The sequence below is a fragment of the Colletotrichum tamarilloi genome (genome assembly GCF_030869305.1).
Source record: "Colletotrichum tamarilloi strain Tom-12 chromosome Unknown Scaffold_9.1, whole genome shotgun sequence".
NCBI lineage: Eukaryota > Fungi > Ascomycota > Sordariomycetes > Glomerellales > Glomerellaceae > Colletotrichum > Colletotrichum tamarilloi.
This window is the reverse complement of record NW_026849392.1, coordinates 673,152-697,407: the sequence shown is the minus strand read 5'-3', so window position 1 is coordinate 697,407 and position 24,256 is coordinate 673,152. Positions and strand designations below refer to the sequence as shown.

The 24,256-nt window shown below is 53.9% G+C and overlaps 8 protein-coding genes across 8 annotated transcripts; 6 read left to right on the top strand and 2 right to left on the bottom strand.

Annotated features, from left to right (window-relative positions):
* Window positions 1–590: 590 nt before the first annotated feature.
* Window positions 591–947, bottom strand: CTAM01_03971 (uncharacterized protein; the record flags this gene model as incomplete). Its single annotated transcript, XM_060520001.1, has 1 exon — window positions 591–947. One exon carries the CDS (start codon window positions 945–947, stop codon window positions 591–593), a length of 357 nt encoding a protein of 118 aa, XP_060385422.1.
* Window positions 948–3,920: 2,973 nt separating this feature from the next.
* CTAM01_03970 (patatin-like phospholipase) lies at window positions 3,921–5,931 on the top strand (the record flags this gene model as incomplete). The annotated part of the gene is made up of 3 exons (XM_060520000.1): window positions 3,921–3,987; window positions 4,090–4,645; window positions 4,722–5,931. 3 exons carry the CDS (start codon window positions 3,921–3,923, stop codon window positions 5,929–5,931), a joined length of 1,833 nt encoding a protein of 610 aa, XP_060385421.1.
* A 2,314-nt stretch (window positions 5,932–8,245) lies between these two features.
* Window positions 8,246–11,506, top strand: CTAM01_03969 (uncharacterized protein; the record flags this gene model as incomplete). The annotated part of the gene is made up of 5 exons (XM_060519999.1): window positions 8,246–8,502; window positions 8,656–8,729; window positions 9,054–9,392; window positions 9,449–9,932; window positions 10,324–11,506. The coding sequence occupies 5 exons, from the start codon at window positions 8,246–8,248 to the stop codon at window positions 11,504–11,506; spliced, it is 2,337 nt and encodes a 778-aa protein (XP_060385420.1).
* Window positions 11,507–12,316: 810 nt separating this feature from the next.
* On the top strand, window positions 12,317–12,637 carry CTAM01_03968 (uncharacterized protein; the record flags this gene model as incomplete). The annotated part of the gene is made up of 1 exon (XM_060519998.1): window positions 12,317–12,637. The coding sequence occupies one exon, from the start codon at window positions 12,317–12,319 to the stop codon at window positions 12,635–12,637; it is 321 nt and encodes a 106-aa protein (XP_060385419.1).
* A 3,519-nt stretch (window positions 12,638–16,156) lies between these two features.
* On the top strand, window positions 16,157–17,750 carry CTAM01_03967 (MATE efflux family protein; the record flags this gene model as incomplete). Its single annotated transcript, XM_060519997.1, has 2 exons — window positions 16,157–16,736; window positions 16,819–17,750. 2 exons carry the CDS (start codon window positions 16,157–16,159, stop codon window positions 17,748–17,750), a joined length of 1,512 nt encoding a protein of 503 aa, XP_060385418.1.
* An 849-nt stretch (window positions 17,751–18,599) lies between these two features.
* CTAM01_03966 (oxidoreductase) lies at window positions 18,600–19,720 on the top strand (the record flags this gene model as incomplete). The annotated part of the gene is made up of 2 exons (XM_060519996.1): window positions 18,600–18,659; window positions 18,734–19,720. 2 exons carry the CDS (start codon window positions 18,600–18,602, stop codon window positions 19,718–19,720), a joined length of 1,047 nt encoding a protein of 348 aa, XP_060385417.1.
* Window positions 19,721–19,785: 65 nt separating this feature from the next.
* On the bottom strand, window positions 19,786–20,657 carry CTAM01_03965 (thioesterase superfamily protein; the record flags this gene model as incomplete). The annotated part of the gene is made up of 3 exons (XM_060519995.1): window positions 19,786–20,134; window positions 20,191–20,241; window positions 20,584–20,657. 3 exons carry the CDS (start codon window positions 20,655–20,657, stop codon window positions 19,786–19,788), a joined length of 474 nt encoding a protein of 157 aa, XP_060385416.1.
* An 861-nt stretch (window positions 20,658–21,518) lies between these two features.
* Window positions 21,519–22,973, top strand: CTAM01_03964 (RluA family pseudouridine synthase; the record flags this gene model as incomplete). The annotated part of the gene is made up of 1 exon (XM_060519994.1): window positions 21,519–22,973. The coding sequence occupies one exon, from the start codon at window positions 21,519–21,521 to the stop codon at window positions 22,971–22,973; it is 1,455 nt and encodes a 484-aa protein (XP_060385415.1).
* Between the last annotated feature and the right edge of the window lie 1,283 nt (window positions 22,974–24,256).

Sequence of the window (24,256 nt, the reverse complement as noted above, 5' to 3'; positions counted from 1 at the left end):
GCTCTCAGGACTGCGTCTAGGTACTGCCGCACATACACCAAAAAAGCCCCAGCAGCTTCGCCTTGTGCCACCAAGTGCATCTCAGGCCTCGGTAATTGATGATCTGAAGGGAGGACCCTCCCTGGTAGCAGGGAATACAGCTGTCGGGGGCTGGGAGCTTATACAAGCGCGGGATCATGCAATATTGATATTCGCTTGTAGCCAAGTCCAGGCCGTGAAGCAATGCCAGTAGCGTGAAGAAGTCGCAAAGGGCATGGTGGAAATAGGATTTATCTCGTCATCCGCGCCTGAGACCATCGCAATTGCGGCGGCAAGGCTGAGACGAATTGTCGCAAATCTAAATTGCCTTCTTTCGCATGCTATCTTAACTTTTAGGGCCCGTTACCTAGTCAGGTACTATGTGGACGTATTTGTTCCAGGCATGATGAATGGTTTCCCAAGACGAAGCAGGCCGGGCATGGACTTGGCTACAGACTCGATAGAGGGGATCTTTACGGCTTGATGACCTGTTGAAGGTTCAATAATTCTCCAGTATGACTCTGTCTGTTCTCTTTGCTACCGACCTGGGTCCATTGAAAACATTGCTGAGGTCAGCAGTTGTGGGAGCTCCGGGCGCGGCTTGCCCCGGGCCGATAAGTGGGCCCCGAGCAAGGAGGCACCCGGTGTTTGTTGATCCGTTCTCTCCGGGTTCTCCCAGCCTCTTGTTCATTGCTGGTCGAGAACGCCGAATGTGATGAACAGCACGCCGGCCCCGAGGACCTCATGGGAAGATGGGATCTTCTGCTCCACCATGATTTGGCCGCTGGCATGCCTAGGTTGCAGTAAATAACCGGTTGACGACATTGCCCCAAGGAAGGAGCTTGGAGACACGGAAGACGCCCGCAGTCGAAGTAGTCAGTCGCCATGGGCCCGCATCCTCCGTTGCCAAGTCGGATGAAAAGTACCATGTTCTCAACACGATGACCGAAGTAAGAGTCTGCGTCTGAGAAGATAAACGTTGGCGGACACAAGTGACGAGAGGAGAAAGCGAACCCTTGATACGGGACGGAGGGCCCGGTCAAGGATCACGGCATTCGGTGTGCGGGCCGCCTGGAGTGGACTTTACCAGTCCACAAATCCTAGAGACTCTAGGAGTCGGGCATGAATGGGCCTCCGAAGAGGCGTTGACCAACTTTCCCATCGAGCTGGTGAAGCCTTTTCTCTCGTGCCTCTGAAATAAACCCAGCAAATGAGCGGGTTGGGATTCTATTGCCAAGAAGCACTATCAAACACCGTTCCAGGAATCGACAACCAGGAGAATCGTGTTTTGTCACGCGAGCGCTTCCAAGTGGCGACAAAGGCTCCGAACACTGAAGTTCGAAAGCTCCAAAAGCAAGACTGACGAGTGAGAGAGTTGGGAACTCGCCCAAGCCTTGCACAGCCACGCGGGAATGAGGCTTCGAGCTTCTAGTTCGGCAAGAAGAACACACCATAACCAATCAACATCTTGGGTCGGTGGGTTACCTCAACGCTCGAGATGGGAGCTAGCGCAGCCAGGCGGCACATGCAAAGCTGAAAGCTGATGGCACTGCTGACGTATGGGTGTGGTCATCCGAAGGGGTCCCCTGTCCGCATCAGTAGTAGCGAGTGTGGGAATACCTGCTGTACGGAGTGCGCAGTAGTCACTAGGATACGGCTGGCAAGTTCTCGTGCGTGGTGACAGGCTGACAGCTGCTTCGCTGCAAGTGAGAAACGCATGTTATCGTTTGTTTTGCAGCCAAGTCAAATGGTAAAAATCCAAAAGACAATTTCCATCGACAAAGGGGCTTCGAATGAACATACACCGGACATGGCGAATAAGCAGCTGCTTAGACGCGGGGAAGACTGGGCTGCTGCTCTTCTGTGGTCAGAAACAAGCCAAGGCCGTGGCAGCACGAGCATGTCATCGGGGCCCAAAGTAGCCGAAGATCTGGTGGGGCACTTCCGCACCTCGAACCATGGGTAATGGTAATATGTAGAAGATTGTTGAGTGTTTCTCGGCCTCGGTCTCCGCTCGGAACCTGTGACTTTGAGGTCTTTTGGTTCTTTTGAAGGGACCATCTCGAGAGAGCGGGGCGTCTGTCAGGGCAGACGGTAGTGCGGCAGAGGTAGAGGCACTATCCGCACCCATGAACTGCTGCGGCGCTGTTGCGTGGGTACTCGCAGTGTAGGTTTGACGGCCTCGATTGGAGTTGTCGCGAAAAGAGAGGTTCGAGAATGGTTCTGGCTCTAGTGCAGGTTCCCGGGATCCTCCAGCAAGGAACATGGCCTCAAAGCCTAATGGAAGGCCCCCAAAGTTGCACGTCCCGGAAGAGTCGTGGGCGGACGGTCGGTTTCAAAGGCCGAGATTGGGCGGGGTTCGCAAGTATACGGGATTGCGTGGAGTGGGAAACATTCTGCGTCCCTGCGGTTTCGTTTCGGCTATGGTATAGACAGGCAAGGTACTGGCTGCGAGACTGCTGTGCTGCTGTAACTTGCTAGCCTATTGAGCCGTGTATCTGCCTCGCGACCTGCCTCGGGGTATCTGTCGCGTTTGCCGGAGTCTTGATTTGTCTGGTTCGTCCTGGGATTTCGTCTTTGGAATGTACCGGGAGGCCTGGACCGACTGACTATCCGTGAAGACTTGGATAGGATACTCGTAAGTTGCGATAGGCGAGAAATGGGAACAATAGGCGATGTCATCTTTTGTATACTTGGGCTTACCTTACTAACCTTACCCTCGAGGTACAGCAGTTACGCTTGCGTTTGTGGTCAGAACATGAGTTTGGCTGTTCGCTCTCTCTGATAAATGAGAAAGAATGATGCAGAAATGGTAGAGGGAAGAAGGACCAAACTTCCATCCGACCATCCCATCCCGTCGTCCCGAGGCAGGTACACTACCTTAGAGGGGTATCTTGGACCTTCCATCCCACCACCCAGTCTCTCTTTCCATCTCCCACTTTTATTATTTGCCTCTCACCACATTCTCTTGCCGGTGCTCCCGATTCCCTTTTTCACTTCGCGTTGGCGCCCTCACAAACTCGAACAGATATTGAGAGCAAGAAAGATATCACCTTCCCATTATCTCGCCTTCGTCGTGTTGCGAAAACGCACCCACGTCGGAGCTCTACGGTCCAGGCACCCCTCAGTGCCTCGTCAAAGAGAAGATCCTAACCTAGTTGGATCTCACTCCCGCCTCCCACTCGCTGACACCACAAGGGGAGGGAGCCAGGACAATGGGCCTAGGAGCAACGGCGGCCTTCCATTCGTGCCCATCCATAAGTCGCTAAAATACCCTGGGCGATTTCTAAATTAGCTACTGTGGCGTCACACGCAGTCGCGGACTCTGAGGTCGAATACAGGTTCCCGCTGGGGTGTTTTGCTCCCCGTCGCCATCGCCATCCCAATCGCTACCAGCCGACCATCTTCAGACTTTCGCCCATCTTCCGGCCCAAGCTGCGAATGCGACTACATTCTGCTAATCATCGGTAGAGTGACCACAAGTGGTGAGTCCATCCTCCACAAAGTGGGCAAGTGACAGGGTTGGCCAAGACCCCATCCGAGTGGATGGTGCAGGGCGCAAGTCGTTTCTTTGCGTCACCCTCCCACTCGTGATCAGGCCTTGTACTTGTATTCGTGGGTGGGCGGTGGATTATTACCATCTGCACTTTGCCTTACCCGCCTTGCCTTGCTTTGCCTAAACTAATTACCTACTTACACACTTGCACCTACAGCACTAGTCCATCTTCTCCGAAATTCCTAATTTTCGCATCTCGCAGAAAACAACAAACCCTCTGCGAAAAACCAACCACTTTGCGACCGCCAATAGACATTTCTCAACGACAACCGATACCCCACACCAATATCAAGAAGCCCGGTGGATCGCGACCAAGCCAGCTTACCCACGAGAGCTTGCCCAGATCATGGACTCCAATGGGGTCAGGAGGAGGGACACCACAAAGGGCCCTCCCCTACGCATTCTGTCTCTAGGTAAGCAAAGTGAAGCAGACCGGCCACTTTCGCGACCCCCAAATCGCGCGCAAAACCCGCGAAACTGGCCCGGAAGCGCTCATGCTAACATGCCTATGACAGATGGCGGAGGAGTCCGTGGTTACTCCATGTTTATCATTCTCCAAGAACTTATGCACCGTACCTTTGTCGAGATCGAGGGGAGAGCCCCGCGGCGAAACGAAATCCCTCGGCCTTGCGATCATTTCGACCTCATCGTAGGAACCGGTACCGGCGGTCTTATAGCCCTGATGCTCGGTCGACTGCGCCTTGATCTAGAGCAGTGCAAGGAACTTTACGTTAGGTTGACGCGCATGGTCTTCGAAACCGACAAAACTATCGCCGGCATTCCCTACCGCTCAACCCTCTTCAAAGCCTCCAAGCTTGAGGAGGCTATCAAGGAGGCTGTGAGGGAGCACACAGTGTATCAAAAAGAGGGCAATGACGGTACCGAGAACGATGTTCTCAGCCCTCTCAGCGGCTACAACACCTCAAATCCCCGGAGGCATGCAAGCAACGCCAGCACTGTCAGCTTCAGCGCACGTAGCCCCCAGGCTCAGATGGCACGCCCAGCCTTCAACTCGCGGTACGGTGACCCAAACGCGAGACTTTACGACGCAAGGGAGAACAGGACTAAAACGTACGTCTTTATCTACTGACTGCCGGTACTCTGCCAGGCACGTAGCAACGCGCTTTGAACTGACATTTCCCTTCAGCGCCGTCTTGGCAATGTACAAAGGTTCCCGCAAGGGCAACCCCGCCGCCGTACTGCGATCCTACGATTCGAGAAGAGAGCCTCCGCCAGAGTTCGACTGCAAGATCTGGCAGGCTGGACGAGCGACATGTGCGATCGGCCTAGCCTTCAAGCCCATTCAAATCGGGCAGTCCGTTTTTCACGATGACGGTGGCGGCACCTTCAACCCTTCTCCCGAGGCTCTTGACGAAGCCGTAGTCAACGAATGGCCGGGTCGCGAAGTCGGCGTGTTTCTCAGCGTTGGTACCGGCAGACGGCCCAAAGGAAGTGATGCAAACTCCCAGATGTGGTACGAAGGTTTCCTGGGAGAGTTTGCGGAAGCTCGCCGGAAGCTTATCTCCAAGATTGAGGGATGTGAGGCTATCCACGAGCAAATGAGGAAAGAGCACTTATTGAAGCGGAACGTCAACGTCGAAAACTACTACCGTCTTAATGTGGAGGTTGGCGTCGGCGAGTTTGGTATGAACGAATGGCATCGCCTGGCCGAAATCAGCACGAGCACACGGCAATACCTGAGGCGAGAGGTCGAGCAGAAAATGATTCAAGGTGCTTCTGCGAAGATGGCCAAGATTCACAAAGCGAACATTAGGTTCTCACGCCTACCAGAAGTCCCTGAACTGGTCAAGTCAAATTCGGAGACGACTGAGCCAATGTCGTTTGCGGTAGAATTGCCAGCCGAGATTCCTACATCGTGGCCGCCACACAACACGCCGCCCAGCCGTCAGTCTTACGAATCTGGCTCTGAGCACTTGCACATTCCCTCACCAATGAGTCCTTCACCAAGAAGTTCCGGCGAACGGCTGCAACCATCGTCGTCACCACGGCCCGAGCAACGGCCCCTACCCCCGGCGAAGGACGATGAGATTGATAGACTTGTTGTCACTGCGCCCACCCCAGCGCAGTATCGCTACGCAGCAGGCGCTGATAAGATTGCTTTCATGAGCCCGGATGAACATCCACGATGGCAGAACCAGCCTTACAGTAACGGTCCGGTCCAGCAGTCACAACAGCCACAGCGTATTCCACCACCGCTGCCTCCCAAGACACCACTCCCGGAACATCAGGCAGTCGGAGGCCGTCGTCCTGTTGGCTCGTCGCCCCTACCCTATCCAGTGGATGACGAGCCTCCACCAGTGAATATGGCTAGAAAACCGGATTACCGCGGGAGGTAAAGGAAGGAAAGATCGATTGGATACCCCATTTCTCCACATGAGAGCACTCGGAGCGCAGTAATACCATCAGGGAAGTGGATATCATGCTGGTTTATGAGGCTCTGTTTCTTCAAGAGCACACAGCAAAAGGGAGTTCTCTTCGGAAAACGAATCAGGTTTTGGGGGGTTTTAGGTCAGATACCATTCCAACGCATGCGATTCTACTGGCCATGTGCAGTGGTGGAATAGCACGCGGCCATTTTAATGAAATAATGACATTTCCTCGCGCTTAGACATCTCACTCAAAGTGCCTACTAATTTCTCAGTGCAGCAAAGGAGCGACTACTTCCAAGCCCGGGACCTTCCCGCTTTCCGGGCGGTGGCGAGAACCCGAGAACTCGGTCGGCTAGTGGGTCACTACGTCACGGCGGAGTGGGCCCTGCTGATCGCGAACCGGCCTTAAGCTTAAAAGGCACGTTCCCCTGAGCTTGCCAAAACGTCCTTACTCCCATTGTATTTCCGCCTGATTTAGTCACCTCGATTCGTTTTTGGTATATTGGAACTTCAATTCTGTTGGAAATTTCGCTGCGGACTCTGACAGACCAAAAGCTCAATATTTGGGCTCGAGAATGAAGCTACAGCCGTCGACACAGCTTCGAATCTACTACCTACCTTATTCCACCTCATCTAAGTATAATGGCGTACGCACCACATTCAGCTAGCCAACGAGGCTTTTTCCAGGCTCGCCGCCCGTGGCGCCGTACCGACATTGTCAAAGCAAATGTGAACAGCCACGAGGGGCATGCCAATGTCTCATTGATGTTCGTCTCGTTCCTCCCTGCCCCCCTAACCCACGGTTCGCATTACAGACCAAAGTAAGAACCGACACGAGATGGAGTTTTTCGAAGCATTGGGAAGCCTTCAGGAATGCTACCTCAACTAGCCCAACCGAGACATTTGGGGGCCGGCAGCGGGCTTCTATAGGCACGTTTTACGAAGCCATGTCTCTATGAACACGTTTTACAGAAAATCATCCCTCACTTCTTGCTTTTTCGGTGCGCCACGGACAGAACTGACGAATTCCACAGGGCACCTCGCTAAATAACGGAGGTTCCCAAGGGCGCTAGCTCTGCCTTAGTGGGAAGCCTGGCCTAGCCCTTCTTGGCTCCTGCTGTAGCTGAGCAGTTCGTTCCTTTGGCGACGTCGATTAAGTTTGAGGTCTCTCAATCCATGAGATTGGGCAGAAGCTACGCATCGTGGACTCACTTCAGCTGTCCGAATTAGGACACACATGTTTGGTGCTAGCGCACTTGCTTGATTGCGGCTGCATCGTTTCGTCACAATGTGGGCGTCACATTCCCCAGCATGGAGAAGGCTTCCGCGTATGTTTGTCAAAAAGTCCGGCACGTCGAACTTACTCAACCGTTTTTCGCACACTGGCGAACCATCGGCTGCTCTTTGGGTCCGCATTCTCGAACATGAGAGTCCAACTCGGGCTTCGCCGAAAGCGGGCCGTTGGAAAGACTGTCTGAGCCTATCGCTCTGTTTCGCCGGCTAATTCCATCCTCGAACTTGACGTCACAGTGCCGCATCGACTCCATCTCCCAAGTGGTATGGTATTACAGGGACAAGTGTCCAGCCTCTTTTTGACAAGGCTCGAGCACGACAAGCCGCCAGCGATGGGGCTTGTGCTTCATGATTTACGCCGTTTCTGGAGTCAGCGTATGGCTGATAGGATAACTGCTGCCCTGTGGTTTGATTATCCGGTAGCATCTATCGCAATTATTGAACGCGGTCAAGAGATATTCGCGGCAGCGATGGGAAGTGTTGAGCGGGGCATATCTTTTTGCACAACAACTACTCACAGTCTCCATGTGTCCAGACCGGATCTCACCAGGCTCGATCCGATGTGTCGACATCGATACATCAGCTGTCTCCCACGGAAATTCCATGGAACCGACTGGCCCATGTACGCCCCCCCTTCCCTCTCTCTCTCTCTCTCTCTCTCCAGCGAGCACAACCTCGAACCATCAAGATACCGCTTCCTGGGTTTGGGCTCTCGCACTAGCGAGGAAGCTAGTGCACATCAACCAAACCCCAAGAAAGAAACAGAGGGCTGGTTTGTGGCTTTTCCTCAGCCCAGCTCGATCCACGGAAGCTATCCTCATGACGCTAGACCAAATGTGTCAAAACCCGACGAGCTGCAGCTCAGACAAAGCCTCCTTTCTCACTTGATCTGGCTTCGACAATGTCCTATTGCTCTTTTCTCCGATTTGTTTATAAGTCAGCCTTACCAGAAACATTTCAACCAGATTCTCGGGTCCAAAGTCACGTCATGTTCGATACCGCGTCGCCGCCGCCGATCTGCAGGAAAGGTGGAACAAAAAAACAGGTATCTCAGAAACGGATGCTCTGCGGAAGACGAAAGGGGGGAGCAGTAGCAGTAGAAGCAGCCGCCGCCTCCGCCGCCTTCGTGCCATTTTCAGACGATGTCCGAAGGCTCGCAGCAGCAGCGGGCGTCACGGAACGCAGCACGCGCCGAGAGGACGACAACGTCCTGCGGGGAGTGCAGACGGAGGAAGCAGAAGGCACGTACACCTACTACTTCAGCCTTCTTTCCTTTCGCTGTGTACACTGAATGTCGGTATCAAGTGTTGGCTGATCGCTCACGAGATATGCAAAGAAGCGTCTTTGCTTCGTCTCGGGCCCTCATATCCAAGGACCCTAAGACTAATTCTGATACAGTGTGACCAAGGTCAGCCATGTAGCAACTGCCTCCGTCGTTTTCCTCAACCAATATGCGAGTACCGCGTGGGCAAGTAAGTCTGAAGTTCCGCACTCGTCCCCGTTCCCTCCTGCCAGATCTACGGCTGCTATCACAATCTTGTACATGATCTAATCCCACAGCAGTCGCATACCGGGAACTTCTACCTTCTTGACACCAGCAAGGGCGGGAGGTCGTGGTCCCCTTCTTTCAACACTACCAGGAGTAAGCTCTCCCCTGATACAAGCGTCTCAGTCAACAAGACCGCTCGGGAGTCCTTCTATCGCTGGTTGGGCTGTACCAGGTATTTCGACGTCACATCCAAGCCCAGGCTCGGAACCGGCAACATACCAATCTACGCTTAGAGTACAACGATCAGAGGCAGAGCTCCTCAACAGCGATACAGAATGTCTTCCACCGTCAGTCTCGTGGCTTCCATTAGCCAACCCCGATCGTAGTATACTAGATGTCGATATCTTCCAAGCATCGCAGCAAGTCTTGTCACATCGACTAGCAGTCCCAAAGTTGATTTTCGACAACTTTGAAACAGCCCATAACGACGACGACACTCCGCAGCATGGACAGAGTCCTGGATCTTGGTCACATCCAGCAGAGTCTAGGGTACAATTCCCGGAGCGACCAGCCAGCGGTATAGACGAGCAAATAGCACTTTTACCTGTGGACCAGAGCCCCTTGAACAAGAAATTACTTAGACTGTGTAAGTGGACACAGCCCCTGATCTGCCAAAGACATGATACTGATTTGCGAGTACAGACATCGCAGTTCTCTCCCGTTTCAAAGCCTCTATCAACGGCGACCCGAGCCCCAACAATCCTTTTATACGTCATTACTCCCCCTTCTGCCTTCAAGATCCCCTAGTGATGCGGATCATTCTCTATACCTCAGCCTGCTTCCTCCACGAGACTGGGGATGTACGGACAGATGTCCTGCGGACTTACAAAGGCCAAGCCATCGCTATGCTCAACGAAAACCTGACCACGGACAGCAGTAAGAGCATGGTGCCAAACACCACCGCGCTGACCGCAACAGACGCAAACAGTTTAACCACACCGGTAATTCAAAAGCCCGGAGATGCGGCCATCGCCGGCGTCATTCAGCTCACCGTGGCTGAATGGTACTGGGGCGAATCGGAACAGGACCTAAGGTACCACCTCATGGGCTTGCGAGATATGATCAGAGTGCGCGGCGGCTTCAATCAGCTCGGCATGGACGGCCTCTTGGCGAAAAATGCTATCGTGTGCGTAAACCTTTTCTGTTGTTCTGATTTCTACATGTTCTCTGGATTGACCTTGTTGAGTCTTTTGATTATACCTTTGACGGTTGATATCTGCCTTTGTCGTGTACTCATGATTGCTACTCATTTATTCGCGTGTCTGGACGTTTTGTATATTTTACTTCCCGCATTGTTATTGCGTCCTTTATTTTGCTTTTCCGACATTTTTCTCGTACGCAGTATCTTCCGCCTTATTTACCGTGTTTCCATTTGTCCGTCCGACCCTCTCTGGTCTTATTTTCGCTCTAGGCCTTGACTCTTGACTCGTTTGACTCGCGAACGGATCCTCTTCCAACAAACGATATGCACGCCTGGCTCGTCTTTACCTTCCCGATGAACTGACTCATATGCACAGTCACGATGTCTCCATATCCCTCGCCCACGAAAACAGCCCACTGCTACTGACTCTGTCGCCTTCGGACGACGACCGTAAAGGCGGAGGAAGCGGATGCAAAGGGTCGACGGGTCCAGCGACATCAGGAGGAGCGGCAAATTCAGCACGTCGGGTCTTGGCGAAACCGTACGCCTTCGTCGACCCTATAAAGGACGTCCCCCTCCGCATGGCGAATCTATCGCCCATGGTGACACATCTACCGTGCAGCGGATCACTCCCGTCTTTCTCCGATTGCGCCACGAGTCTGCGCATCCACCCGGCGACGGCCTCGATACTCGACAATGTAAAGTACCTTCTAAGCGTCGTCGACGCGATATATGATGAATCGACGACATCAGCAACGACAAACCCAGCCTCGCTGAAGGCCCAAGCGATGGGGAAGTACATGTATGAACATATCAGCAGTCTTCACTCAACCATACCTGGACATCGCCAAAGTCTGTCCTCAGATCCCCCGACTCGAACGAATTCGCCACCAACAAGCAATTATTCCGCCGCGTTCGATAGAGAATCCATACGGAGTGAGAGTGTGCCCAGCACAGGTACGGCCGCCGGACCTGGCTCCGTTGGGCCGGGCCGATCACCTTCGGGCCCGAATTCCGACTCCACGACATCCGAATGGTCGTCAACCAAGTCACATACCCGAGACGCTAGCGATTCTCCGACGAGTCCTCGATCCGCATACCACCACCAGCAGAGTCCGGACTTCATGTACCAGGTTATCCGAATGACAGCGTTACTCTACACGCGGGCCGTCATGACCCGGACGCCGCTGAGCGGGACATGCACGGAATCAGAATTTCTGCAGATCTGGACGACGACATGGCGTGTACCCCTGTCGATATGGAACGACACGGTGGGCATATTTCACTGGATAATGCTGGCTATCGCGCCGGCATGCCACCGGACGCCGCATGCGCGCTTTGTGAAAAATATGTTGACGATTAGCACCCTCACGCTCGGAGTGGAAAACTGGGCAATGGCTATGGGTGCCGCGTCGACCGGCATGCGGCTGCAGCATTGGCTCGAGGGCCAAGACATGGGAGAGCAGGAGGAGAGGGAGGAGAGGGAGGAGGAGAGGAGGAGAGGGATGGAGCGGCATCCAGCAAGAGGAGGACGGCGCTCCGGGCGCGAAGAGCGGTGAGTGGGTGTGTGGCCAAGAAACACTCGACGATTGCTGAAGAGACTCCTCCTCTGTAGTGGAGAGTCCCCGTTCCCGCAAAGTCATGGATATTGCTGGACACGTCGGTCCACGGCCGCATATTGCAGGTCACGAAACCCGACAACGAGGGAAAATATTTTCCTCCATCATGGATCCATCATGGAGGTGTGAAGGACGGGGCCACTGGCAAAAGCAGATTACTGCGTTCTGCGTCGAGAATGACGTCCCTTGAGCGTAACGTCTGCGACAACAACAACAACAACAGCAAGCCTGCAATTCTCGGGCCATCCATTTCTGGGATTTGCAAGACTTCAACTTGCCACGAGGTGATGAAGAAGGCGACGCTGCCGGCGGCAACACCGTAGCGCAGCGGTCTCTTCTCAGGGGTCAGCTTGCTGCTAGGAGCTACTGCATAAAGGTAGCATTGGGAGAGGAAAAAAGAATAGACAGGGGGTAAAAAGGCTTATGGACAGGGCAACTGCCCGGGGGTGGCCTTGATATATGGCAGGGTACATGGGAGGTGATTTTTGGCATCACGACAATTGTGCAAGAAACAGCAACTTCGTACCCGGGCCATAACGTCGTCATTTCCAAATGCCCATCAATAATCCCTACGATCCGACTTCCGAAATTACTCCTGGGGAAAGCGCTTGCACCTTCCGCTGGCAGAGTTCGACGAAAGACCAGGATTAAGACGCGCGAGCATCGAGAGGGTGGGAACGAGGGAGGGTACTGGGGGAGAGGCTGGCCTGCTGTAATGCTGCGGCCTCGAACTCTAAAGAGTGGGTGACGATGCAAAGTCCCCTCCTCTTGCTGCTCCTCTCCCCCATAGCAGGGTGTGTATTGTGTTCCAGTTTGCGGAACCGTCCCAGCAGCGGGCGCCCAGCAGACTATTTCTTTCCTGACACTCTTGTGGTTGATACAACGCTGCCCACGTTTTTGACGGCAACATGTAACTCGCCACGGCCGGGATGGGCAGCGTTCGAGGCCCCCATGAAACGGGCGACCATGCTGAAAGAGAGAAGTCGCAGAGAAGTGCGATGCCGGGCGGTTGTCCGTTCACTTTGCCGGAAGCCACGTGGACGTGCCAGAAGCTGCACTGAAGAACCCTAAATCGTTTGTACGCCCTATTTCCCGTTCGACCGCTTCCCCGGGAAACGATACGCTCGTACGGATACGCTATCTGTCGAAGCGAGGTTGCCTACCTGCGTCTGAAGTGGTATCGGTACTGCAAAGGGCCGGTTCTGGCTGACCGACAAACGGTAGAACGGAAGAATGGATGGCAAACTCCAGTTCAACCACGGATATCACAAGCCCCGTATGCGGAAGTGAGACACGCATCCTCCGTCTGACTGGCGGATTCGGGACGGTGGTTGGCAAGTGGAGAGGAAGCACTCCCGAACCCGTCCATACGTAGCATCCGCACCTTGTGCCGGGGCAGCGGCTGGGCTGGGCTGGGTCCTTCTGACGGTTGGATGCTGAAGTGTAACCGTTCTAGCGGAATTTCCGCACCCGCAGTTCTGTTTCCTCTTCCGTCGTCCGGAGGTGACGTCAAAACTCTGAAGCCAAAAAAGAGTTCAGGAGATATCCGCAGGAGACAGCCTAGAGGCATTGGCGGTGTCGATCCCGAACGTCCGCCAAAATGATTCTCTGCCAGGAGAGCCCGAGTTCGATTTGACGCATATGGGAGCTTCAACAACGGGAAAACAGCAAGAGGAGGTGAGGAGGAGGGTGTATGATGGGATATACTATGCAGATCGTAGGAACAGCGAAGGGTGAATATCAAGGATGCAAAGGCAAAAAGAGCGAAAGAGAGCGAGAAAAACATGTGGTGTGGAACTCTGGAAGCAATCGTGCCATGTAGCTGCACTGCGTCAGGTGGTGTATGCAATGCGATGTCCCACGAGCAAGGAAGAGCAAAGTGAAGGAAGTGGTTCCTCACGGATATGGTGCGTAGGGGTGACTATACGACGTCTGCTCACCAAGGTGGTGCGGAAGAGACTGGGAAAGAAGAGTTGTCGCAATGTATCCGTACACTGGAGAACACAGGTACAGACATTGCATCCGGTACCTTGCAATGTCCAACGTTGGTCGAAGGGGAACAGGCCGTGTTCACTTTGTTCGAAGCCCAGTCCCGGACGTAGGCAGCAGTAGAAGGGGGGCGGGCGAAAGGGTTCCCCGACGAAAGGTTTAGAGTTTAGAGCCACGTTCCACGGCGTGTTTCGAACGAATTCCTTTCCCAATCAAAGAATGGATGAAGGTACTCGAAGAAGGCTGCCACGTCCTGTGTCAGATCAGACTCCGTTTTTCTTTGGCGTGCTGAACTTCTGATCTGTACCTTGCGGCCACCGCGGTGGCAGGGAATCTTCCTCGTGTGATTGCCGTCCAAGATGCGATGAGAAAATGGCACCCTCTCAATGTCGCTCAGTGGGCGGGCGGGCTGACTTGACGGGCTTCGCGGGCGCTGACCGGGCAGGGGACGGGGTTCGTCTATTTAGACTTTAACTTTGGCCCTGCAGAATGCGTTGGTTCTCACCCGTAACCATGAGATCTGTATGACGCCGTTATGCGTTCTGTGAAAAGAGGACTCGACCTTGCACCAAGCAAGGCATTCGAATGTATCCCGTACGAAGTATCCGGTCTGTCCATCGCTGAACCTGAGTCCGTTGCCGCATTCGCCATTTGCTCGACTCAATTAATGCAGTAGTGACGATATGAAATCAGGTTGGCTCAAATCTAAAGTTGAAGTCAACTCAAGTCGCCTCGTGTTGCATGAGATTAAGCCGTTGTCCCTGGCCAGTTCGACTCATGAAAAGCACATGGCATCGAGTCCCGTTAGTCGTGCGCGTGCCGTCCATTGGCCGCAACCGTCGTTACAGCTATGCTGGATAGCTTCTATTTCAGTAGCTAAGACTATTCCGGCTGTTTTCAAGAAGTTTCCGTGTCTAAAGCTTGATCGTCGTTGATACTCTGTGCGAGAATGTCAATGTTAGTCCAAGATGGTGGCGCCCATCAATCCTTGACCATTGACCCTGGTGCTCTCGTGCCTCTACCCGAGTTTGTCGAACTCGCCTGGCGGTTGACCATTGCGCTTTGATACTCTGAAGATGGTCTCGATTTTTCCCTCTTTTGGACCAAGGTTCTTCTAGAGTGTCTTCTGGGGCTGCTCCATTTGTTCCATGTCCACTCTCGTATTGTACCAATGCAAGTTGAAGATTTGTTTTCCCCCTTGCTCCTCTCATGCCCACAGTCTCGTCGGTCATGAGGTCGGCCGCCGGTCTTTCGCTGCGGCGAAGATCTTGAGATGGGCGTGAATTGAGATGGCTCCAATGGGTACTTGCACGCTCTGACCTCGACAAGTCCTCCAGCACAGCAAAGTGCCTAGGGAACCAGTCAGTGCTGGCGTGAAGCGATGATATCCCGTACGACATACTCGTAGATTGGAAGCAATGCGACTTGCCGATAAGACAACGCCCCCCCCCCCCTCTTCCCGTCGGCCCTTTTTTATTATTCTTTTTTTTTTTTTTCATCTGCCCCCCCTACCTCCACTCGGCCGGCAAAGCTGGACCCGATACCGGTGTCGGCCGTTTCCCGCTGCATGTTCACCGAAGCCTTTGCCAACCTTGCCCGTCGTTGCCAGGGCCGGTGCCGGTACCAGACTGCCAAACTAACTACCAGTGCCTTGAGCCATTGTTCCTTAGGTAAGCCGTTGCTGTCCTCGGTCCACGGATAAGATGCGAGATAAGAGAATCTGCATTGGTTGAGCTTCGGCTCCTCTTCTTGGCTTAGCGCGCTGAAGAATGCAGTGTACTTGGTATGCACGATTCGCATTTCTGGCAGATTGGGCTACCGAATCTCTTGGTATCTCATCAAGGTGGCCGCCGCGTTCCCAGACAATAAGTAGGGCAGAGTCGCAGCAACTGCGCACCATGTAAGCCGCTTGCTCCTTCGAGAAATCCGACCTCATCCATTGCGTCAGTTCGGATGGGCCAGTTGCCGTGCGATAATCGATGCAGCCACTCAGAGTCAACGGTCCGCTGTCTAACGTCCTTCTCGCCCACGTAGACCCTCGCAAGCGTGGAAAGAAATTCATGTCGGCCGAAATGCAGACTAATCGCTGTCCAATCTTTGCCCATCGATTGAGGGGTTCTCCCCGCGCGATGAGAACCAGGCATGCCTCGCGAGAGGTGAGCAAAGTCAATTGTCCGTCGTTGGAGTTACAAACTTGGCCCAATTGCGCGTGGCAAATAGCTCTTGTCAGCTATCTTGTGTCTGAACTTTCGATACCAGCATGGGATGGGGAGGGGTCGCAAGATGGAGTTTTGAAAAATGCCGTATACAATGCTGAGCCGTTTCCCGCTGTCCTTTTCGTTTTATTGTTTGACATCTGATCGTCTGAACCTTCGCTCCCTCCCTTAAGTTTTTCGAAATTCGCCAGCAAACACGTTGGTGCATGGGTGCACAACTAGCCTCGGATTGTCTCATCTGCTTCGTCCCTTGACTCGCGTTTGCAGTCACTCCTATCGACATCCGGAAATCGGTTTGGACAGTCGGGTGGACTTTCCACAACCACCGCTTCCGGAGTGACATCGAGCTTGATAGAAAGCGGTCGCAATCCGAGTAAGAACCACAATGTCGGACACGTCCTCGGCCGACACACTGGGCCCGCCCTCCATGTCTTCCCGGTCCGAGACTACGGCATTGCTACCGAAGCCCCCGGCGGTCAAGTCGGAAGAACCCCACGCAGTCCGGCTATGGCTGGCCGAAATACTCTTGCTGGCCAAAGCCGCTGTCCCGGTTATCCTGGCGTACACGCTGCAGAACAGCCTGCAAACCATCAGCGTTCTTATTGTTGGCAGACTGAGCCCGGAAGCACTCGCCACCGCAGCCTTCAGCTACATGTTCGCCATGGCGACAGCTTGGCTCATTGCCCTCGGTGGCACGACGGCGCTCGACACTCTTGCGTCGAGTAGCTTCACGGGATCTTCGAACAAGCACGACTTGGGCATCCTTTTGCAGAGAGGCATCCTTGTCTTGTCGGCATTTTATGCTGTGGTGGCAGTGCTCTGGTGGTTTTCCGAACCGGTGTTCCGGGCGCTGGGCCAGGAAGAGTTCATCTGCGTGCAAAGCTCGGCGTTTTTGCGATGCCTGATCCCGGGCGGGTTGGGATACGTGTGGTTCGAGGCCATGAAGAAGTATTTGCAGGCCCAAGGTAAGTCAGGGCCCCTCAGTGTCACCTCGAGAAAGTCAAGGACGGAGGGAAATAGACGACGGCACTGACGTAAATGTGACAGCGATTTACCGCCCAGGCACGTATGTGCTGTTAATTACATCTCCGATGAACGCCGGGCTCAACTATTTGTTCATCCACACTTTCGGCCTCGGCTTGTACGGTGCTCCCTTGGCCACAGGCATCTCGTACTGGGCATCGTTTCTCCTTCTAGTTGCCTATGCAGTCTTCGTCCGCGGCAAGGAATGCTGGGGTGGTCTGGAGCTTCGGAGAGCCATCAGAAATATTGGGCCCTTTTCCAAGCTTGCACTTCTTGGAGTCGTTCATGTTGGCACTGAGTGGTGGGCCTTCGAGATTGTGGCCCTGGCTGCCGGGAGACTTGGCACTATTCCGTTGGCGGCCCAGTCTGTCATCATGACGGCGGACCAAATTATCAACACCATTCCCTTCGGTCTTGGGGTAGCAGCATCGGCAAGACTAGGAAATCTGCTGGGAGCGCAGCGGCCTCGGGACGCGGCGATAGCAGCACACTCGGCAGCAATCTTGTCCGTGATACTCGGAAGTGTGGTTCTTACTATGCTTATGGCGACGAAGGATGTGTTTGGCAAGATCTTTAATGACGACGAGCGGGTGGTGCAGCTCGTTGGCGAAGTGATGCCGTACGTCGCACTCTTCCAGATAGCAGACGGCCTGAACGGATCGTGTGGTGGTGCCCTTCGAGGCATGGGCCGTCAGTGGGTCGGGGCTGTGGTGAACCTCGTCAGCTACTACGGTGGAGCTCTCCCCGCCGGCATCTACCTCGCCTTTCATGGCTGGGGTCTCGCCGGCTTGTGGATCGGACAATGTGTTGCATTGTATCTGGTCGGGGCGTTGGAATGGGTCATTGTTGGATTGAGTAAGTGGGAGAAGGAGTGCCAACGAGCCATCGACCGACTGGACGACAGTAGCAGCGACGACGAGGCTGAATCAGAAAGCACCGCCTCCGGTACGGTATGAAAAGAACGGTAGTTAAGCGGAGCCGAAAACCGGGGATGCAGATCCGGAATGCGGCAGGAAGGAAGCAAATCAGGAGATGAGTTATATGAGCAAACATGCGTAGCCAAGTTGTATGAGATGATTTATGTATTTATGATCACGAGCAGTTCTTTGAGTACCTAGCCAGTAGACTCTTTCCTCGTAAAAATCACACCTACCGCACATGATACTTGGAAACACCCAAACTGTAGCATCATCTGTATTGGGTGCCTGCCTTCCATTGGATTAATCCGACCTCATCAAAAGATCATTCCCGTCTGTACCTTCCGGTGCAGGGCGTTTGGCAGGAACTCAGGTCCCCAACTACTCAACTGCTATACTTTCCCAAAAGAGTAAGGCTCTCACTCCCGAGCGGGGTGTTGTGTGATTAATATGCTAACAGAACCGGCCGTGTTCTCCTCGAGCCTTAGATAGTGTCTCATCATCTCCATCAATTTGCTGAGAGACGGTTGTGCCACAGGGCTCTCCGACCCCGCCAACAAAACCCCACTACCATCACGAAGCTCCCCAGGCATTGGAGGAGAAAGCTGATGATGGCATTGCTTGCGTGCCTGGCTACTGCACAACACGCCTTCATGGACAAATAACGAATTGTCTGGAAGACCGTCCAACTCAATTGGAACAAATAAATCATTTGGATCCTTATCCCTCTCTCTCTCTCTCTCTCTCTCTCTCTCTACCTCTTCCCTTCACCTCAGTTTGGAAGGTTATCTTGTACTTTTCTATTTATATACACCTTGCCTTACAGTTGCTTGACTCAGGCCTTCCGCACGGCTCGCATCTAATCCTGAACGATATATCTGAGAAACCATGGCCCCCATCGGAGTAGCCATTGTTGGAGGAGGCATCTTTGCCAAGGAAGAGCATTTGGTAAGGCGACTACCTAGCTGATATTGCCCGTCCGCGGAAGCCGCGGGTCTCGTGGTCACTGACTGTCCAAACAGCCTGCTGTGGAAGCAAACGACAACCTCACCCTGAAGGCCATCTTCTCTCGCTCTCTCAAGTCCGCCCAGGACACGGCTAAGCTCGTCACCAAGTCAGCTTCACCTGACCTGTACTCTGACGACGCGGGCGAGGGCAAGTCCTTCAAAGATCTCTTGGCCCGTGATGATATCCAGGCTCTCATCTTAGCCCTGCCCATCCTGAACCAGCCCGATTACATTAAGCAAGCTCTCGCTGCAGGAAAGCACGTCTTAGCCGAGAAGCCTATCGCCGCAGACATTGCTCGTGCGCAGGAGCTGATTAAGTACTATGAAAAGGTGTCCGCTGAAAAGGGCGTGACCTTCGCCGTGGCCGAGAACTACCGCTTCCAGCCCCGGTACACTACGGCAAGAGACGAGGTGCGGAAGCTGGGCAAAGTTATCGGCTTCAACGTGAGGGTCTTCTTCTTCGTGAAACTGGGCGGCAAATACATTGAGACTGCGTGGCGCAAGAAGCCCGACTACCAGGGTGGATTCCTCCTCGACGGCGGCGTCCACTTCGCCGCCGCCCTTCGCCTTCTGCTCGGCAAGGACGCGGCGCCGGCCTCGGTTGCCGCCTTCTCGGACTTGACCCGGGAGCACCTGCCGCCCATTGACACCATTAATGCCGTCGTCAAGACCAAGCAGGGCGCCACTGGTTCCTTCGCCGTCAGTGTTGGCTCAACCCTGAGTGCCTTCGACTTCCACGTGGCGGGCGAGAACGGCAGTGTGACCTTGTCGAGTCACGATCTCACCGTCAGGCCCTTTGACGGCGAGGCAACAACAACTCATTTTGAACAGACGAGTGGTGTAAAGGAGGAGGTCAAGGCCTGGGCTGAAGGTTTGGCTGCTGGGACACCCAACCCCCTGCAATCAGCTGAGGAGGCGCTGGCGGACTTGGAGTTCCTCGAGAAGATCTTCACGAGTGGTGAGCAGGATGGCGCAATCCAAAAGCTGAGCTTGCAGCTGTAAACTGGTAGAGGAATTTGTTAGGAGATAAGCTCCATGGTACAGGTGGGTGGGTGATAGAGTTCAATTTAGAGCTTGTTTCCCCTACCATCCACCATCAGAAGTCGCTGTAGACCCCTCCGCATTTCGTCCTCCATTCCGGATGCGGTTGGACGACCGGTAGATCTCTCGACAAAGACGTGGGTAAACTCCCCGACTGCTCTCACCTCGTCCACTCCCTTTTCAAACAAGGCAATTTCGTAGGTGACGCTTGACTTCCCCAACTTGTTCACTCGCAGCGCTAATTGAGCGACTGCGGGGTACGCAATCGAAGCAAAGTAGTCGCTGTGTGAGTGTACGACAAGGCCGTACTGATCAGAACGTAAGGGAGATAGGCCGCAGTGCTCGATCAGGTAGGCGTTGACCACGGAGTCGTATCTGCAGTTTCTTAGCTGGACGCCGCGCGGACATTAGCTTGATCGACAGAAGCATACAGGAAGTTGTAGACGCTATTGTTCATGTGCTGATACATATCATTATCGGCCCTAAGAAACCTTGTCAATCTCTGCCCAAGCAGCAAAAGCGCAGACGAATGAAAGCGAAGTGTGAGGGGATGATAATGATGAGAAAATGGACGGCTGCTGATACGCTGCGAAGAGCGCCCTCGCCTTTGCACCACAGGCGTGAGAGGTTGGCGAAAGAAAGGATAGGAGGGAGGGCGTCCGCTTGCAGCACGGACAAGCCCCCCCTTGAAGCTTTGCGAGGAATGGGCTCGGTCCCTCCGTTTTGAGGTATAGCAGGGAGGATGAAAGGCACCGAGGAGTAGGTAGAAAGGGAAGCCGCAATGACAGCTTGTGATAACCATGGCGGGATGGAGGTAAACTCACCATCGTGTCCGGTAGTCTAGGATGTACCCGTAGTCCCCCCTTCGACGCTGCTTTAACTGCTTGTTGCTGGCCATGGCGGTGCTTTGTGAGATGATGGAGAGAGATCGGATATTTGGAGCACGTTGTAGGCGGTGATGCCGAAGGTACTGGCCCTTGCTGGGGTAGTATTGGCTCAGAAACACAAGGGAGGGACAAGAGATGGAGGATGCTCAGTCAGACGTCACTGGTAAACGCGCATTGCCTTATCGGCACTTTTCTCGATTGAGTTGTGATTCAGCTCGTGACTTTAAACCTTTCGATGAAGAAGCCTTCGTAGCTTCACACTAAGAGTTGTGGAGAAATTGTTGAGACTTTTGATTGCCGCAGTTGACTTGCAGCACAGTAGAGTTCCTAGCTGAGCCGAGGCAGAATGTCATGTTGCCGTCAACTTAACAGGAGCCAATCACCAATGTCGGCAGACCTATTTGGTTCAGAGCCGGAATACCTGCCCAGGGGTGCTGATTACCTGAGCCGGAAAATGGTAGGCTCTAGCTGAGATTATGTAACTACACAAGGTCTTTCCAGTGACCAATCACGCTTCTGCTAATCCACCTTTCCCGATCTCGCCCACCAGAAATCCAACTCCAGCAAAGTTCTGCCATGCCTGACCGCCAAGAATTTGTGACTCTTTCGAGATACCTTTCACTACACATGCAAAGTTTGTTAGCAGTAGATGATATCCAGGTTCCTCGAGGCAAGTAGCAAGCGACTTTCTCAAACACTACTTACTTACGACTAGTCGAAGTTTCGCACAGTTCCACAATACGCCACTTATTGTTACACCATCGCACACCACGCCTCACAACTTGACTACCTGATCAATCCTGGCTACCCTCTTGCGTTCAGTTTGGTCCTTGGCAAGGCTGCCATTCCGACGGGAATCTCTTATGCCTGCCATGGCTTCTGATCAAATGGCACCGACGTCGGCTGCGGCCCCGCCGTCGGCTGCTGCTCCCGCTGCTGAACCAGCCAAGCTACCGGATGCCCAACCGTCTGAAGCTTCCAATGAGCTGCCTGAAGTCTTGACGACGCCTACCGGCGACATGTGGCCTCGGCCTTACTTCTTCGAGGACGGTCTCCGTAGAGTTGCTCCTTATCACTTTACCTACCACACCTGGGCCAAGCAACGCTGGCGCGGTCGGAAGCTGATCGACATTTTTGAGGATGAATTCAGGGACCGCACCCTAGAGTACTACCGGTATGCCATGGAAACCGGAGCCATCGTTGTCAACGGAAAGGCAGTCGGCCCGGATCATCTGGTCAAGAATGGAGACCTTGTGAATCACACAATTCATCGCCATGAGCCCCCTGTCACAGGTGAGCCGATTCGTGTCATTCATGAAGATGACGAGATGATCGTTGTCAATAAGCCATCCGGCGTACCGGTACACCCTGCTGGTAGATACAAGTACAACACACTTATCGAGATCATGAAGTCTGAGCGAGGCGAGCATTTCCTGCCCTACCCGTGCCATCGCCTGGACCGCCTCACCAGTGGAATTCTTTTCGTCGCCAAGACACCACAGGCAGCAGTGAAGCTCACTGCTCAAATTAGAGCTCATACGGTCCGCAAAGAATATTTGGCGCGCGTTGCTGGAAAGTTTCCTGATGGCGAAATTGTCTGCGATCAGCCTATCCTCCAAATATCCCCGCGACTAGGCCTCAACCGCGTGCGAGCCAACGGAAAGTCGGCCCGTACCGTCTTCAAACGTCTGGCCTACTACCCGCCGGACACTCTGAATGACTCGGAGGCAGCTGAGCCAAAGAGTGCGGAACGACTTGCGGACGAGGAACGCCGGCCTTGGATCAAGAAAGAGGGCTACTCAATCGTTCGCTGCCTGCCCTTGACTGGCAGAACACATCAGATCCGCGTGCATCTGCAATTTGTTGGGCATCCCATTGAGAACGACCCCTTGTATGCCAACCAAAGAGTTTGGGGAATTAACTTGGGATGCAACGACTCGGATGCAGTCGAGAATACGGACGAAGACATCATGTCACGCCTAGAAAGGATGGGCAAACAAGATATCGCCGACGCTGTGGCCTATCACGACGAACTGGTGGACCTGTACCAGAAGAGAAGGGCTGAAAAGCTGTCAGGAGAGCTTTGCGACGTTTGCGATACGCCGCTCTACACAGACCCCGGCGAGCACGAGCTTTCGCTCTGGCTTCACAGCCTCCGTTACGAAGATGCCGGAGGGGCTTGGAGCTACACCAGTCCGATGCCCGCGTGGGCCCTTCCTCCGGACGGCATTAACGGACCAACGGAGGTCGGAGGACTCGAAGAGCTGGTGGGGGCAGTACCAGACGCAGACCCAGCGGCAGAGGCAGACCCTGAAAGTGTCGCCTGAGAATATGTACGGCGAGAACAAACATAACAGCATTTACCACGGTCCCGGACGGGCCGATTGATTGACTCCACTGATCGAGTTCTCTGTTGGATTTGGGACGATTCGATACCCCGGGTCGAGGCATTTACGACCAGTTTTTTCTTTCTTTCGCAACAACAGATACAGCTACGAATAGAGAGCTCTGCTTGAGCATACGTGCACTCCTACTGCATTGTACAGGAACATCGCCAAACATGGCTCAATATCAATTTTCTTTCGTCAGAGACATACAAGGTTCTAGATGCGCGATGATGTACATGATGTCCATTGCTGGTAGTTGTACGGAAATTCTGTACGGAAATTCCGTACGCGACGGAATGACCGCTGACAGTCCCAGTCTGAAGGATTCGCACTTGTCCAGGGTCTCTGGAGTCTCACTGTCTCTCCCGCAGCCGACACCACACTCAGACCATAAGCCCGGAAATGCCAAGTCACTGGCCCTGGCACTTGTACTGTGGTGCACTACGGAGCGAGATCCGCAAAGCACCGGTTGAGCCAGTGATTGGTTGATTCGGAAGAAAAAAGCGGTCGTCATTAGGCTGCTAGCGCGTGTATCGCCTGGATTTGGGTCAAGGAGGCGCTGGAGTACTGGACCTGGTCGAGGTACCTCAGCAGTTCCGGTACCTCGTTCTCAGAATCCGGAGAGATTTCCGCCGTTTCCCACCGCCTGACCGCTCCCCCCCTCCCCCCCTCCTTCTCACTCTCACTCCTCCCCCCATTGCTCTCAGCTGGCCCGCCCTGCCCTAACACCCCGACACCCTAACCAGCTGGAGCTTCGAGGCTTTCGAGGATGAGGGAAGGGTGCCCGGCGCATGCCAGGCACAGCGCCGGGTCTTACAAGCAGGGTCTGCTGCAGGCCCTGTTTTTTCTTCTTCTGGGGATTCCGGCCTCATTGGTCTAACAGGTATCCTCCCGAAGGAACTCACAGAGGAAACGAAACATACAACGGCTGGCTTTCTGAGTCAGAATTGACATAACAGAGGTCCGAACTGGATATTGCGCCGACGAGACGGCATTCATCAGGGGTTCATCACCCCCGGGCCGGCATTGCTAAGCCCACCCCGAAATAACTCATAAAATCGCTGATTCCGGATACCCTCTTTGCTTTGTTGACGTTCTCGACGCCTTTCGCCGTGTCCGAACCCCCTCATCAACCAACAACCGAACGCCTATGACATAACTCGCAAGCAACCACATCTCATGAACAAAAATGCGAACAGCTTCGGGAGGCCGGCACGAGACGC